Source organism: Lepisosteus oculatus, chromosome 2 (assembly GCF_040954835.1).
Source record: "Lepisosteus oculatus isolate fLepOcu1 chromosome 2, fLepOcu1.hap2, whole genome shotgun sequence".
NCBI lineage: Eukaryota > Metazoa > Chordata > Actinopteri > Semionotiformes > Lepisosteidae > Lepisosteus > Lepisosteus oculatus.
In genome coordinates, this window is record NC_090697.1 from 20269297 (window position 1) to 20283728 (window position 14432).

General features: G+C 37.0%; 1 protein-coding gene across 2 annotated transcripts in view; it reads left to right on the top strand.

Moving 5' to 3' along the window:
* Nucleotides 1-9342, top strand: part of txlnba (taxilin beta a) — a 33081-nt gene extending 23739 nt beyond the window's left edge. The window contains exons 7-10 of one of the 2 annotated variants that reach the window (XM_015339073.2): nucleotides 1442-1516; nucleotides 6502-6594; nucleotides 7235-7330; nucleotides 7525-9342. In XM_015339073.2, coding sequence (XP_015194559.1) covers nucleotides 1442-1516; nucleotides 6502-6594; nucleotides 7235-7330; nucleotides 7525-8007 — 747 coding nt within the window. In that variant the 3' untranslated portion in view covers nucleotides 8008-9342. Of the gene's footprint in view, nucleotides 1-1441; nucleotides 1517-1570; nucleotides 1646-6501; nucleotides 6595-7234; nucleotides 7331-7524 lie in introns of both variants that reach the window. The other variant, XM_006642941.3, reaches the window with a different exon arrangement.
* Nucleotides 9343-14432: the final 5090 nt, after the last annotated feature.

Below are 14432 nucleotides of genomic sequence, written 5' to 3' on the forward strand. Positions count from 1 at the left end.
TTGCAAACTTCTGCTTGACTATGAAAACAAGTCTCTGACCAAGGACTTCCCTTCGTTTATCTCTCTCACATCACTCCACCTACACATCTACATATTTTCAGCAAACGTCTAGCACACACACTTCTAGCGGGTTTGGTGGTTCCTTCAGCTAGGGAAGACTTTATATATATTTCTCTATCTAAATTTATGAATATCGCTATATATACTGATGGAAAAAAGAAACACAACATTTTCTGGAATGAGAATACTATAGTTATACCTTATGTAATTTCACAAAAAGTCGTCAATTCGTTTGAAGCCCTCTGACCAGCAATACAGTTTGTGCAGTAAAGCATTGCAACTTGACAATCTCAGGAAAGCTCATTAGGTGTATTTTTTTCCAATGAGGTCCAGGTGGAACAATGCCTGGTTCAGGTCACCTTTCAAAAGGCCTAAATTGAAAGCTTAGGTCACTGCAAGAAAAAGGCCACACTCAGTCAGTTTACTGTGCATTCCATAATGCCTCAAATGTCACCAGAAGCAAGGGAGAGGGCCATTGGCATGCTGCGGGCAGGCATGTCATGTGCCAGCGTTGCCAGACACTATGGACTCTGTCCCAAATGCAGAGAAGGTTTCAGCAGACCGGCAGGACAAATGACCAACAATCCAAGATCCAGTCGCCTTCGAGTGACCACACAAGAGCAGGACTGACACATCAGACTGGTCCATCTGAGAGATCGTTTCAGATATGCCACCCATACTGCTGCTGAAATTGTCGGTAGACACAATGTCCGCGTCAGTGACAGGACAGTGAGGCTCCATGCTGCTGGCCTTAGAGCAAGGTGACCAAGGAGTCCCTCTGCTCACACCTCCTAGACGTCACACCCGACTGGCTTGGGCCAGACAGAGGATGGAGTCATCAGCAGTGGCATCAGGTCCTCTTCACGGATGAGTCACTCTTCAGCCTGTTCCACGCAGAAGGGAGGGCCAGAGTGTGGAGGAGGAGGTGTTGCGTTTCTTTTTTCCATCAGTATATTTTGTAACTCTATCACAATTCATTAGGCTTTTATTTGAAGAACTAAAGTTTTTTAAATTAAGGTTGTTTTAAAAAAATCAACATCAAGGTCCTAAGAGACATTAAAATCTGAAGTGCCACAGTGTAGAAAGCAATGGTTCCTCACCCATTTTCTTTTGCACACATGATGGGATCTGTCTGAGGTACAGAGGGCGTACATGTTCACAGTAAATCTGTGTCTTTTTAATAAGAAATTTTGAAGGTTTGTGAAGTCTGAAATGTTGCATATGTGAGCAATTTAAAACATAGTTATCTGGTTTAGATAAAAATGTCTTAATCCATGCAAATCAAATTTGCATCACTCACAACCAATTTATGAAAAACCGCTAAAGTTGTGAGCATAGAGATTATTTTGATTAATTATTGACTAATTGTTTTTGTTGATAGTTGCTTAAAGAGGCAATTGAAAGCACAAAGAAGTGCCAGGCAATGAGGGATCAGGAGTTGCAGCTGAAGAAGCAGGTAATGAGAAATCTTTCATCAATTCCATCTTTCATGTTTTGTATCTGACCACAGTTACTGACCCAAGCTGCTGAGTGGAAACTACAGGCTAATCTTCTGAAAGAGCAGGAGACAGTGATGAAGGCACAGGTGAATATCCACTGTTTGACAAAACACTTCTACGTCCTTACTGTACTGGATTGACTGCTTACACATTTCCCCACTTTAACAATGAAGGATTTTCCCCCATGTATAATATGTCCTTTCAAGCATCCACAATTCATTTAATCAAATCATGTCCCATTCTGTTGAATGATAAATTATATATTCACATTTTATGTGGATGATTTTAATCACAATGTAAATGTTCAAACTGCACACATAGATGGGTGAAAGAAGGTAAATGTCAGCAAAGTTGCAACAAAAATCAATATATGTAAAGATCTTTGAGTTAAAAATTTTAAATGTATTAATTGCATAAGTATACATTGCATTAGTATTCACTCCATTTGCTATGGCAAATGTAAATTAGTTCAGGTGCACAGAATTAAGTCACACAATTATTTGAATGGCCTCTGAGTGCAATAGCATTGTTTCACATGATGTGTCTCTAAAAGGTCCCTAAGTCAGGTGAATTTTAAGCAAGTATTCAACCAGTATTAAAGTATTAAACAAGAGACTTTCACAACAACTCAGGGATACAGGTTACAGTAGCCAATGCAAATATCAGGATATACAAAAAAATACAAAGACACTGATTTTGAATATTGTTAAGTTCGTCATTAAGAAATTGTAGGATACCACTCAGACACTTCCTAGTTAAGAGAGTGTCCCAGAAACTGAACTGCTAACCAAGGAGGAAATTGCTGACTGTGAGGTCAACAGTGACTTTGAAAGATTTACAAAATGCACGAGTCAAACCTTATGTTTACGAATAAGAGGCAAGAATGGAGCCTTTATTTTAAAAAATCTCAAATCTCACATGGATTGTGCAACAAAGTACTTAAATAATACTACAAAAATAAGTTTTTTGGTCTAAATGCAGTGTTATGTCTAGTCAAACCGAACACTGCACATCACCCGTCAACACCATCAAGTTAAGGCCAAAGCTGGATGTTCTTGAGTGGCCTACTCAAAGTCCTGACTTGAAATCACCAACTAATTTGATAGAGCTTGAACAAGCTTTGAGAAGAATAAGTGGTGGAAATTGTAACATTCTGGACTATTGGTAGACACTTATCCAAAGAGATTTGCAGCTGTTATTGCTGCCAAAGGTGCTTCTGCCAAGTAAGGGTGGTAAATTGTTTGCAATCAGCACATTTTAGTTTTGTATGTTTATTTACAGTATTTGCTGACATTTATTTTTTGAAATCTTAAAGGTGTTCAGTTTCATCATTCCCATTTTTATTAACTTATTTGAAAGGTATGCCTTTTAATGTTTATGTTCTGTGTGTTATTTTCAGTTTTCATTCTGATCTCATGTGTCTCCTGGCATTCAATACACAGAACATATACTAACACAAATAGAAAATAGATGTAAGCTTGCTTTTGTCATTTATTGAAGAATATTAGTATTATACCTTAGAGAAGGACAGACAAGAGTATGTGATTTCAATTTCAAGCTATATTGTCTTAATTTTGTATTTATAACATGTTACAGTATGTTGCAGCTTGGAACCTATACAATTACATTTTGCTGGTGTTCAGAATTTGTATTTAATAAGAAGCACTTAAAATATTCACAGGGGTGCTCTCCAATTCACCTTGTGAGAAAACAATCATAGCAAGTAGGTCATTGATCCTTAGTACACTATAAGCAATGTTGATTTTGTTGTCACTCTGTATACTCTATGAAAAAAAACATGATTTGTGGGTTTTGACCTTAAAGATTTTCATTACAATCAGTTGTACATATCTGGGTAAGGTATTACAGAAGAATACAAATCAATTTCAAACAAAAATGTTACAGCACTAAAAATCAATCAAGGTTTTATTTATCAAATGCACAACAATACAGCTTACAGCGGTGGTTGTCGGCAATAAAATGCTTTCATATAATTTTCATAAAATCATTAATAAGGGTGCAAAATGTGAGCTGTATTATATTTTCAACCATAAATGTTTAACACTCACATCTCATGCCTGTTGCAACTAATACATTATTTTAATATAAAATTTGTGATGTTAATTTGGTTTTTCTAAGTGATAAAGTCAAATGTTAAGTGTTTTGAAAGTCTTAACACTTAATATATCTTAATATATTAAACATATTTTACTGATCTACTGATTCTACTGATACTCAAAAACATTAAAATGCAACAAATAAATAATGGAACCAACTGTTGCAATTCTAATGCCTCTTGGTATATACTGTACAATGCTCATTTAATAACCGAAAAAAAATAAGTGTAGTATTTGGTTGTACAAAATGAAATGTTTAACCTAAATCATATATTAATATTGCTTAACATTACATTTAGTTTGCAACTTATTAGCCCAAACATTAACTCAACATTTTCTGTTCGTAACTAAAAGAAAAACAATTACACCCCCCATTCACTATTTAAAAAATATGTTTGACTAATTAAAGCAGAAGACATCATTTTAGACAGCAAATAGAAATCTAAGACATTGACTTGACAGAGGTTCAGTGTGACCTATTTAATAAATATACATTCAGAGGATTTTTGTGAACTCTGTAAGGAGCCTGTAAATGAAGATATTCCATAAGGAGAAGAAAGTGAATAAAAATTCATAGGAAACAAGGTGGCTGGATAAGAGACCTGTTGTATGCAGGTTCTGTGCCCTGCAATAGGCCCAGAATAAATTAGCCTTCAAACTCATAACATGTCACCCTTCTTCTAAATAATTAGAAGAGCTCATTATATCTAGACAAAAACTAAGATAGTTCAGGTGGGTAGCTGCGTCAGCATGTGTAGGCTGCAAAGGAACAAGTAATAGGTTTATTCCAGGCTGAAAAAAAAAAGAAGAGAGAAAACACCACGTTTCGGCCATGGAGCTTTCTTTAGGTGTGAGTCACAACTTTAAGGCTCTTCATGGATTTTCCTAAAAATCTTTCATTTAAAAGATCATTTCTTTGTTTCTGAGATGACTCTTCTTATCCATTCCACACACTCAATTCTTTTCAAATGTATCAGTTCATTTAAGTTCAGCGATGATGTAGAAGGGTTTAATGTTTACTTTTTGGGGGATCATTCTTGAAGACAACTCTTAAAGCAAACAAAACATGACTATATTATTAAATTCCACTCCACCTTTCCCACTCAGGTACAACGCCTGAGTTTCTCTCTTCTCGGTTACTTGAATTATGCTATGTGCATCATTCCACAGCAGTGCTCTTTGCCTCCCGATACCCATTTGATATCTTTGAAAAAACTCACCTGGGTTTCCGCAAGTAACCAATTCATAAATTGAACTGCCCATATCCCTGGGTACTCAAACACGATTGCTGTTTCTTTCTCATTCTCAATTTTAGAAATTCAGGGTCTGAATTGCTGAATTTTGGATTTTTCCAGATGTGAACCAAGCAATAATGCTGATTTATCTGTAATTGGAATCCATTTATCAATGTCTTTCATCACTGTCTCTCAGGAAGCTATTCTCCAGAGTATCACAGTCTACACTTTCTACTACTTGGTCTGCATGGAAAAAGTCCAGTGAAACCTTTCAAATTTCAACGTCCTCTTCCCACATTTGACCTCCTAACTTTGCACTGTTCTGATAACAATAAGGGAATTTCTCTGTAAAAACTCACAGAAACACTCTACTTTAACCTAATCATGAGTCTTCTTTCTACTCAAATGACTCAAAAACGTTGTCTTCACCATGTAAAAACATTCCATTGAAATACTAACATACGACATTTTCTTGCCACAACGTGGCTCCGAATCCTTTCTAGTTGATATGACTTTCAAAGCATTTAATCTTCCTCTATTCCGTGATTTCCTGCAATGTTCCAAATTTGCAATATTATCCATCCCCATCTATACCCCTGTTTCTCAGACTTTTCTATCTGCTCTTATGATTTAATTATTTACACCTTAAAATCTGCAAGACTGATCAGTTAGAGCAGGATTTTTACATTTACTATTTCAACTCAATTCTGGAATCAGTCCTGGTGAGTCTCTTCATTGCTATGATTCCCTTTGTTCACCCCATCAGCTATCTCATCCGATCCCTGGTTCATTAACAATAACCAGCAAATTCTTCCTATATTGCCCCCAGAGTGCTAAGTAATTCTGCAGCCTATCATGAAATGCCAGTCTCCACCATTAAACCTTAGGTCAGTGATCTTTTAAAGCTTACCTCACATATATCGAAACTGATCCAGACAGCCTATAGCTCGTAATAAAATCTTTTTTGGGGGCTGTGTCTTAGTTGACCTTTGGTCAGCACTGTCATTTCCTTTGTCAGTTCAGTAAGTACCAAAGTATTCATTATACTATGCCTGTATCTTTGCTGGCTCGTTTCATTATTAGAACTTGATCATCTACTGAGATGGAAATGTGTTGTCCCAATTGCTTTAATTGTGTAAATTGCTTAAGTTGAGGAGCTGTAGACATTCATAGACTGTTCTCCTGTTTTTACATTTTATACATTTGTAATCAAAGAAAAAAGTTTATTTTTAAAGTTGTAAAGAACCTCATTTGAGTAAAGAATACAGATTTGTACATGGTTTTGATTTCTAAATATGTTCTATGTCAGTTATTTACAAGATTTATTACTCACTTTTTGACATAGAATTTTTCAACAGTGTTATTTAATGTATGTCTACCTGTATGGTTTCATTTAGCGGAGAGTATCATATTTTATTGATTTAAGCTATTATTTCAAAGATTGTATGAAACTCTAATAAATGCTCCTTTTGCTGGGTCTTAGTGGTCTTTTTAGTACTGTGCTCTGGAAATATTTTTTGTCTAATTCCTTTTTTAGTATTTCTTGAAGTTTCTTTCCATTCAGGTTTTATTTTTTCCATCTTTCTCCAGCTCACACTGTACTCTGAAAAGTTTGAAGAGTTCCAGGGGTCATTAGCCAAGAGCAATGATGTGTTTTCAAATTTCAAGCAGGAAATGGATAAGGTTAGTGCAACACATTTCAGTTCTGAAAAGCATGGAAAGGCTCATTCAAACAGATCCTTTTAAATTTGTCTTAGGGCTGTATGACTTTTTAGCTGACATGTTTTAAAAATACATTATATCATGAATCAGTGTCTTTCTTTTTTAATACTCAGGTCCATGAAGTTGCCTCTATTGATTAATCTTATCCAACCTTTAGGGTAGTACTTGGTGAAAGCCAATATAGATTGATTAAAAAAGACACAAGTTAAGTAAAATCTAAAAGTGTTATACAAAGCAAAAACAAGGATTGTTTTATTTAAGTAAACAGTTGTTAGTTCTCCTATCCCTAAAGTCATTAGGCAGTTTCAGTTCTAATTTTATTCCCTTCTGAATGTTACAATGATTTTATGAGCAACTTGTCTTTTACGTTACTGGCTTGTTTAAGGTTATGTTAAACGATAATTATGAATATGACAGAAGCTCATCTTAAAGAAACACTTGTAATAAAACCATCAAAAGTACAGTATAAAGCAGTGATTGTGATCAAATCCTGGAAACAACACTGAAATTAAAATCACCTGTTGTAATTAGTGCAGAGTAAATTTTGTTTATTTTTTGAGCTGTCTTGTATATATGTTCTCTTTCACATTTGGTTTTGCAGATGACGAAAAAAATGAAAAAGTTAGAGAAAGAATCAACCGTCTGGAGGACTCGCTTTGAGAGCAGTAACAAGGCTCTTGTGGATATGATTGAAGAGGTGAGAAGTTTGATATATATTCAGGACTCAGTTCGCTAAAGGAAACAAATCTGATCAAGAATACAAACCTCAAGTTTCAGTAGGAGAGAATCAAATTTAATTAATGTTGTGTTTTACTTCACAATTCTTGATACAGGAGAAAATCTGGTGTAAGAACTGGTACAACCCTTATTGTGTTTCTCCTATTTCTGCAGAAAGCTCTAAGGGACAAAGAGTTCGAATGTTTCTCACTGAAGATCCAGAGGCTTGAGAACCTGTGCCGGGCCCTGCAGGATGAGAGAACTACGCTTTACAAGAAGATTGCAGAAGTCCGGAATGTGAGAGAGGAGTCTAAGGAGAAAGAAGAAGTGGTGAAAGAAGAATTAACTCAAGAATTAACCTGGCCCAAAGAGCTGATGGCTTTGAAGGCTGAAGAAGCTCGCCTGCAGACCATAGCTGCCTCCTTCATGGTCTCCCATGTCTTGGAAGAGCCTCCTGAGAGTTCTGATAGCTTAGAGGACTCTGAAGCTTCAGAGGCCACACGTGCAAAGCCTTCTCAAGAAGCAGCAGAGTTAGCTAATGCAACCAAACCCGATTCAGTTCCTCCAATCTCTAATGGTAACCCAGAAGAACCTGACAACACCAAGCCATGTACCACACAGGAGAAGATGGACAGTGATATAGAAGCAGTAGACTAATATTCAATCTGGAAATGGAAGTTAGATTCTGTATGACTGCCTAAAGTGCCTTTCCTTGTTTGATGCTATTATTCAACTTGTTAGCCCAATAGTGGCTCAGTATTTTCTAGTACTAAAACTAAGTTTTTTTCATGATAAATGTAAAATGAAAATGTTGTAATGGCTTTTATAACAATTAGAGTGCAAAGTCTACCTAGGGCAGGAAGCAATGTTAAGAACCTTAACTACAGAGACTTGTGGATGGGCTCACTATCCATAAAAAGTTTAAACTCTTAGAAAAGCCTTTTTACCAGAAAAGATTTGTATTTTCCAATGAGACTTTTGCCTTCTTCAAAACATACAGTATATTAGGAAAATGTACCTATCCACCCACATTGTAGAATTTGAACACATCTTTTTTGTTCAAATTAACAATAATAACCTCAAATTAATTGAAATACAGACTGAATAACCCATTATCTTAAAGCGGGTTTTGGATTAAAAGTTTTAGGAGCTCAAGTTTTGGTCTGCATAGGTATTATGTTGGAGGTACCTTTTTGTTGTTTTAATTAATTTAGGTCTCTTTATTACATGTCATATATTTTCAACTTAGTTTATAGTACTCCATTTTTACTTATTTTTGCCCTTGTTGACCTTCCTAGTGAACTCTGATTTCAGGATATACCCAAACATATGAAGGCAAAAAGGCCCCTTCGACACTAAGCCTTTGTTGCATTAAAGGTGTATACATAGTTTGTGTTTATACTAATACTGATTCTTTTTCTTTCCTTACAAGCATTCAGCAGTCCTGAATAACACTCCAAAACCACAAAATAACTATAATCAATAAGCAAAATATAAATTAAGGACTTATACCTCTCCAATGAATACTGATCAGACATCTATTGTTTTGAGTGGAGGGACGCTGTGCATTTCTTCTGTGATAGCCTTTTTCAGGGAAATAACTGTGTTACTAGCAGCAACAACAAGCTGCTCCAGCCAGGGCACAGCAACAAGCATGATGTCAGGGACACTCATGTTGTCATGGTAACACATACTGCAGATTCACTCGTGACATCAAAGGACTGGATACAGCAGGTTATTTATGGAGGTTGACAAAATGAGTGAAAAATTAAGCCTGTTTTTGTTGTGTTTGTATATGAGTTGGGTGCTAACAAGGCTGGGGGGAACAAAAAGGATGAAACTTGTAAAAACTGCAATAAAAAACCACAGCATAATGTTGCATGTGCCCCCACAGCATTTCTTTCTTGAAAGAAAAAAAATATTCTGCTCCCACTTCTATTAGTGTTACTATATTTATTGCTATTCTAAATAAAATATACAGCATTTGACTCACACAGGTGTGATTTATGTGCCACTACTCAGTCATTCTACAGAAGGGCCTTGCATCTAAAGAGGAAGCATGGAGTATCCAATACAAACCTGTGTGAACACATAGATGGCATTCATACTCTGTACTGAAGGCACCTCAGTCCAGAATCAAACCTCAAACCCAAGAGCTGGGAGACAACACCACCCTTTTGTGTCTCTATTATAAGTATTTCAACTGGTGTCTTAAATTGGAGGGGAGGCTGATGTATGCTTCATGTATGCCCATACATATACTGTATGGTGTTTATCTGTATGGCCAGCAGCCATATCACTCTGCAACTCACAACTGGCAACGCACTGACTCTAAGCAGGTGTGAGACTGGTCAGTACCTGGATGGGTGACCTCCTGGGAAAAACTAAAGTTGCTGCTGGAAGTGGTGTTAGTGGGGCCAGCAGGGGGCACTCACCCTGGTGTCTATGTAGATCCTAATGCCCTAGTATAGTGATGGGAACACTACACTGTAAAATGGTGCCGTCCTTTGGATGAGACGTAAAACCGAGGTCCTGACTCTCTGTGGTCATTAAAAATCCCAGGGCACTTCTCGAAAAGAGTAGAGGTGTAACACCAGCGTCCTGGCCAAATTTCCCATTGGCCCTTACCAATCATGGCCTCCTAATAATCCCCACCTATGAATTGGCTTCATTACTCTGCTCTCCTCCCCAGTGATAGCTGATGTGTGGTGAGTGTTCTAGCGCATTATGGCTGCCGTCGCACCATCCCGGTGGATGCTGCACATTGGTGGTGGTGGAGGGGAGTCCCCATTACCTGTAAAGCGCTTTGAGTGGAGTGTCCAGAAAAGCGCTATATAAGTTTAAGAAATTATTATTATTATTATTATTATTATTATTATTATTATTATTATCTAGTTCCTTATATCAACAGTAAGGAATATTGTACAGCAGTGTAGCACCATGAGACATGCAAGAATGAAGCACAGAGCAAGGAGGTCAAACAGCATGTACTAGGTATGGCAAGGAAATACAAAAGCAATCTGGGGAGAAGGACACATAGTTTCTGCTGCAAAGACATTTATCAGATGTTGTCCATGTTTAGGCACACACAGACTTTAATCAGGACATGTATATTTGGTTAAACAAAGATCTTATATAACCTAGCATTCATTGGATGAAAATATACAATATGAAAGGACTCTTTGTTAATACATGTCATTAAGACATGGGGATTATTAAAATACCATGATTGTCATACTCTCTATTTATCTGCTATATCTGATATTATATCCAATATGTGGCATTGGGTGCCACACCAATGCTAGCACATTCCTGATGTGAGCCTGACAGTACACCTCTTAAGCATAACAATCCAGGCAATGCGAAACACTTTACATGAACGTCAAGCTAGAGAGTTATACTCAAAATGGGGAGTAGAGACCTCTCAAAAGCAGTCCGTAAGAGATGCAGGCAATCTAGCCAGTCAGAAAGCCAGGTCCACTGCAGCACCCTGATACAGGGTGGTACAGGGGGGCACAACTACTTTGACAGGCAGGGTACCAGGGGAAATGGGAATGGAGTAGGGAAACACCAGAGACACAGGAGGGTGGGACCAGGGGCTCAGGATCCATAGAAGATTTGTCAGGGGCAGAGATGTCGGGAGGATCTTCTACTAGACAAAAAAAACAAGACATCTTTAGGGAGTGGAGTTTCAGGGAGTGACGTGGTGGGGAGGTTAGAAAGATGATGTATACAGCGGCCCTGGGTCTGTTCAGAAAGAGAGAGGTTTTCAGGGGACAGAGATTCAGACCGTTATTTCATGGAGGGTAATGAGCAGGTAGGTTCTGGGTCTTTTTATGAAAAACATTATCAGTGCACTTCTCAATAACAGTTGGGGTGAACTCAGCAGTAGATTCAGTATCTTGCATAGAAAAGTGTATTTCGGGACTAGGAGGGCTCAGATCACTGGGTTTACTAAGGCTCCAGTTAGAGGGAGTGTTTTAATGCTACAGCCATGGAAACTCCAGGATCAGAGGGCAGAACTGGAAGAGAGCTTCCTTCTGCCACGGAAGCATGAACAGGACTCACTGCACTGATCTTAGATGCTGCCAGCTTAATGACTTCAGCTGTGTGGAGAACTGAAGTAGTTCACTCAAATGTACCTTATGTGATCTTGGGGCCTAGGTTGGACAGGGAATATTACATAGAGTGTTGCTTTCACTTGACAATGAGAACACAGGACCAAAGCTAGGGAACGGAGCTTCAGTCAGAGCTAAAGCCCTTAACAATCCTTAAAATACGTGGAGGTGATGGGAGTCTCCTGTCAATCGGTGTCCATGGCGACTGGGGTGAACCTGAATATTTCACTTTGTCTTACAACTTGAAAACCATGTAAAAGCACTAATAATACTGTTAAAGATGCATAAATATGCATATTTTGTTTTAGTTTGCGAACATTCTGTTTCCCAAACCTTTATATGCAATACATACTGTAATAGTTATTATTTTGGAATATTAATTGGGAAATTCAGACCCTTTGAAAAAACTTCATATCCATTACAAAATACATAAGCACAACAAAGTTTGTAACAATATTCATTGCAATATTTTTTTAAGAATAACAAACATAGGAAGGCATCTCCATGAATTATATTCAGAGTTTAGTGTTTGAAAATCACTAATCACAGAATGATCTTTATAGATCAGGGAAGATTAAGTTCCACTTTGAAGTTGTGGCCACCAGATGGGGCCTACTGTATGTATGAAAAAAAAAATAACTTTGTATTTAATGTGAACTTGAACTTTATTGCCATATGTAACTGGTACTGGTGCAATGGAATACTTACAGAAAGTCTCTCGATTGTAAAACAAGTGTAAAAAAACAAAACAAAGTGCAAACAGTGCATCAAGACAATATACAAACAAACAGTAGACAATCTGCAAGTAAACATGTAGACAGTTTGAATGTAAACAATACAGACATGTAAACAATGACTGGAGATGTGCAATAGATAAGAAATCATAAAGAGGTAGATGGTGATGGTGTAGGTGTGGTCCGAGGGGGATGGCTAAATTTGTTCGCCAATCTCACTGCTTGTGGATAGAAGCTATTGAAGAATCTAGTGGTAAGTGTCCGTATGCTCTTATATCTCTTGCCTGAGAGCAGTGGGGTGAAGAGCTCATGCGCAGGGTGGTGACTGTCCTCTGTGATTTATGTATTTTAATGTATGTCTTTATTCTATACAAATTTCACCTAACTTCTACCTTGTATCTCTGAAAGGGCATGAACAACTTAAAATACTAAGAATTGATATATTGGGGAAACTATTCTTTTTGTATAATAGTCATTGCTAATTATAAAATTAAATTTTGAATGGAATTTGTTTTATTTTTATAAAAGATGCAAAGTAATAAAACAATGTTTATACTGGCATTAAGAAACACATGCAGTAACTTTGTTTGTACTGTAGATTATAGAGAGAAACATTATTTTCAGATCTTTAGGACACCAGACATTATACAAAAATGAACCTTCTGTGAACTAGCATCTCCTTTTATCTGTCTTTAACACCAAATGACAAGCAAAGAGTAAACATGTTAATTGCAATTTTGCAAAACGAAGTGTAAAGCAAGAAAAAAGCCTGTTAAAAAAATCTCAGCAGTGGTCTTACTAAGGAAATAGACATAGAGCTTAGCAGTAAACAGGTCAGAGCACATAGAGCTGTGCTGGACACAGATTTCTGGCAATCTGGTGCTCCCTTTCCACTTCCTGGGTGACTTTTCTTCATTTAGACTTAAGAATACAACATATGGAGAATAAGTATGAGAACCAGGAGAACATGTGTGAATCTGAGAATATGGGTCAATAGGTATCTGAACTAAACATCAAGTAGGAACAGCGTGTAAAGAGTATTTTAAACCTTGATCACCTGAACCTGAGCTCAAGAAGTGGACCATCAACTCAATCACCTGCTTTCTCCTCTAAATAAAGAGACATTACATTTCGCTTCCCAGCATCCCCTGCTTACCTGCCCTCCACCATTTATGTCTTCACTCTCCTCCCAGCCACATCTTGGCTCATCTCACTAGAGAAAGAAGGACCACTTTGTCCATGCAGCCGGATTGTCACCCCTTTAGCAAAACTAGAAGTCCACAAAGCATGAATCAATAACCTCTTGGTGGATGGTCTATAACCCCTGAAGATGAATTTTTGTTTTGCTCTCAGAAATCCCCATTATTTCAACAATTATGTTAGAGCTACAGTCTTCAGGTGTATGTTTATATCATGAAATAATACAATGTTCTACAAAAAGTCAATGTTTTGTCCAGCCTCCACAAATAAAAAAAAATTGCCCCTCTGAATAAAGTATTCTGAATGGAATGGAATGGAATTGAAATGTGTCTGTGGCTGTTTTAAAAGCCCTTTAATTTAGTTTTCACTTCTGTGTACTGTATTCACTAAAGAGGAGTCATTTTGTCAGTATAATTTATGCCAGAGAAGCAGCACAATTGTCACAATATTTAACAAATAGCACAATATTTAAAATTGTCACAAAAAATTAACTACCGGAGTGTGAATAAATTTATTCCTTATGCTTTCTGGAAATCAATTACTTATTTATGATAACTAAGACTTTGATGTGTACAATACTATTAAGATTACAGATGATAAAAGTTTTCTATTTTTCAACAAGACATTATCCAGTCCATAATTCACTGTTGGATGCTGTTTTTTGTTCCTATTTCATCAAAAACATTAACAAATCTGGATGGCACTGTAAGCGCACAATCTCTGTTTAAGGTTAACAAAGTCAAGCTCCTTTTAAGTGAAACCCTGACAATACTAAAAAATCCTGCCAAAGTAGTATGTCAATGTAATCAATGTATGCATTAAACTGGTATCTTAGGTTAATTAAGGGCATTGGGGTAATATTCTTGTGGGAAAACACTACAATTCAATGTCTTACATGGTCCTGCAAAAAATCACTGCCACACTTTTACCACCACAGTATTTTGTTATACTAAATCAGTCTGATTTTATTAAGACAAAAATGGTCCACAGTTTGCAAGTCTTTTCCTCTTTTTATGCGAATTATGAGTTT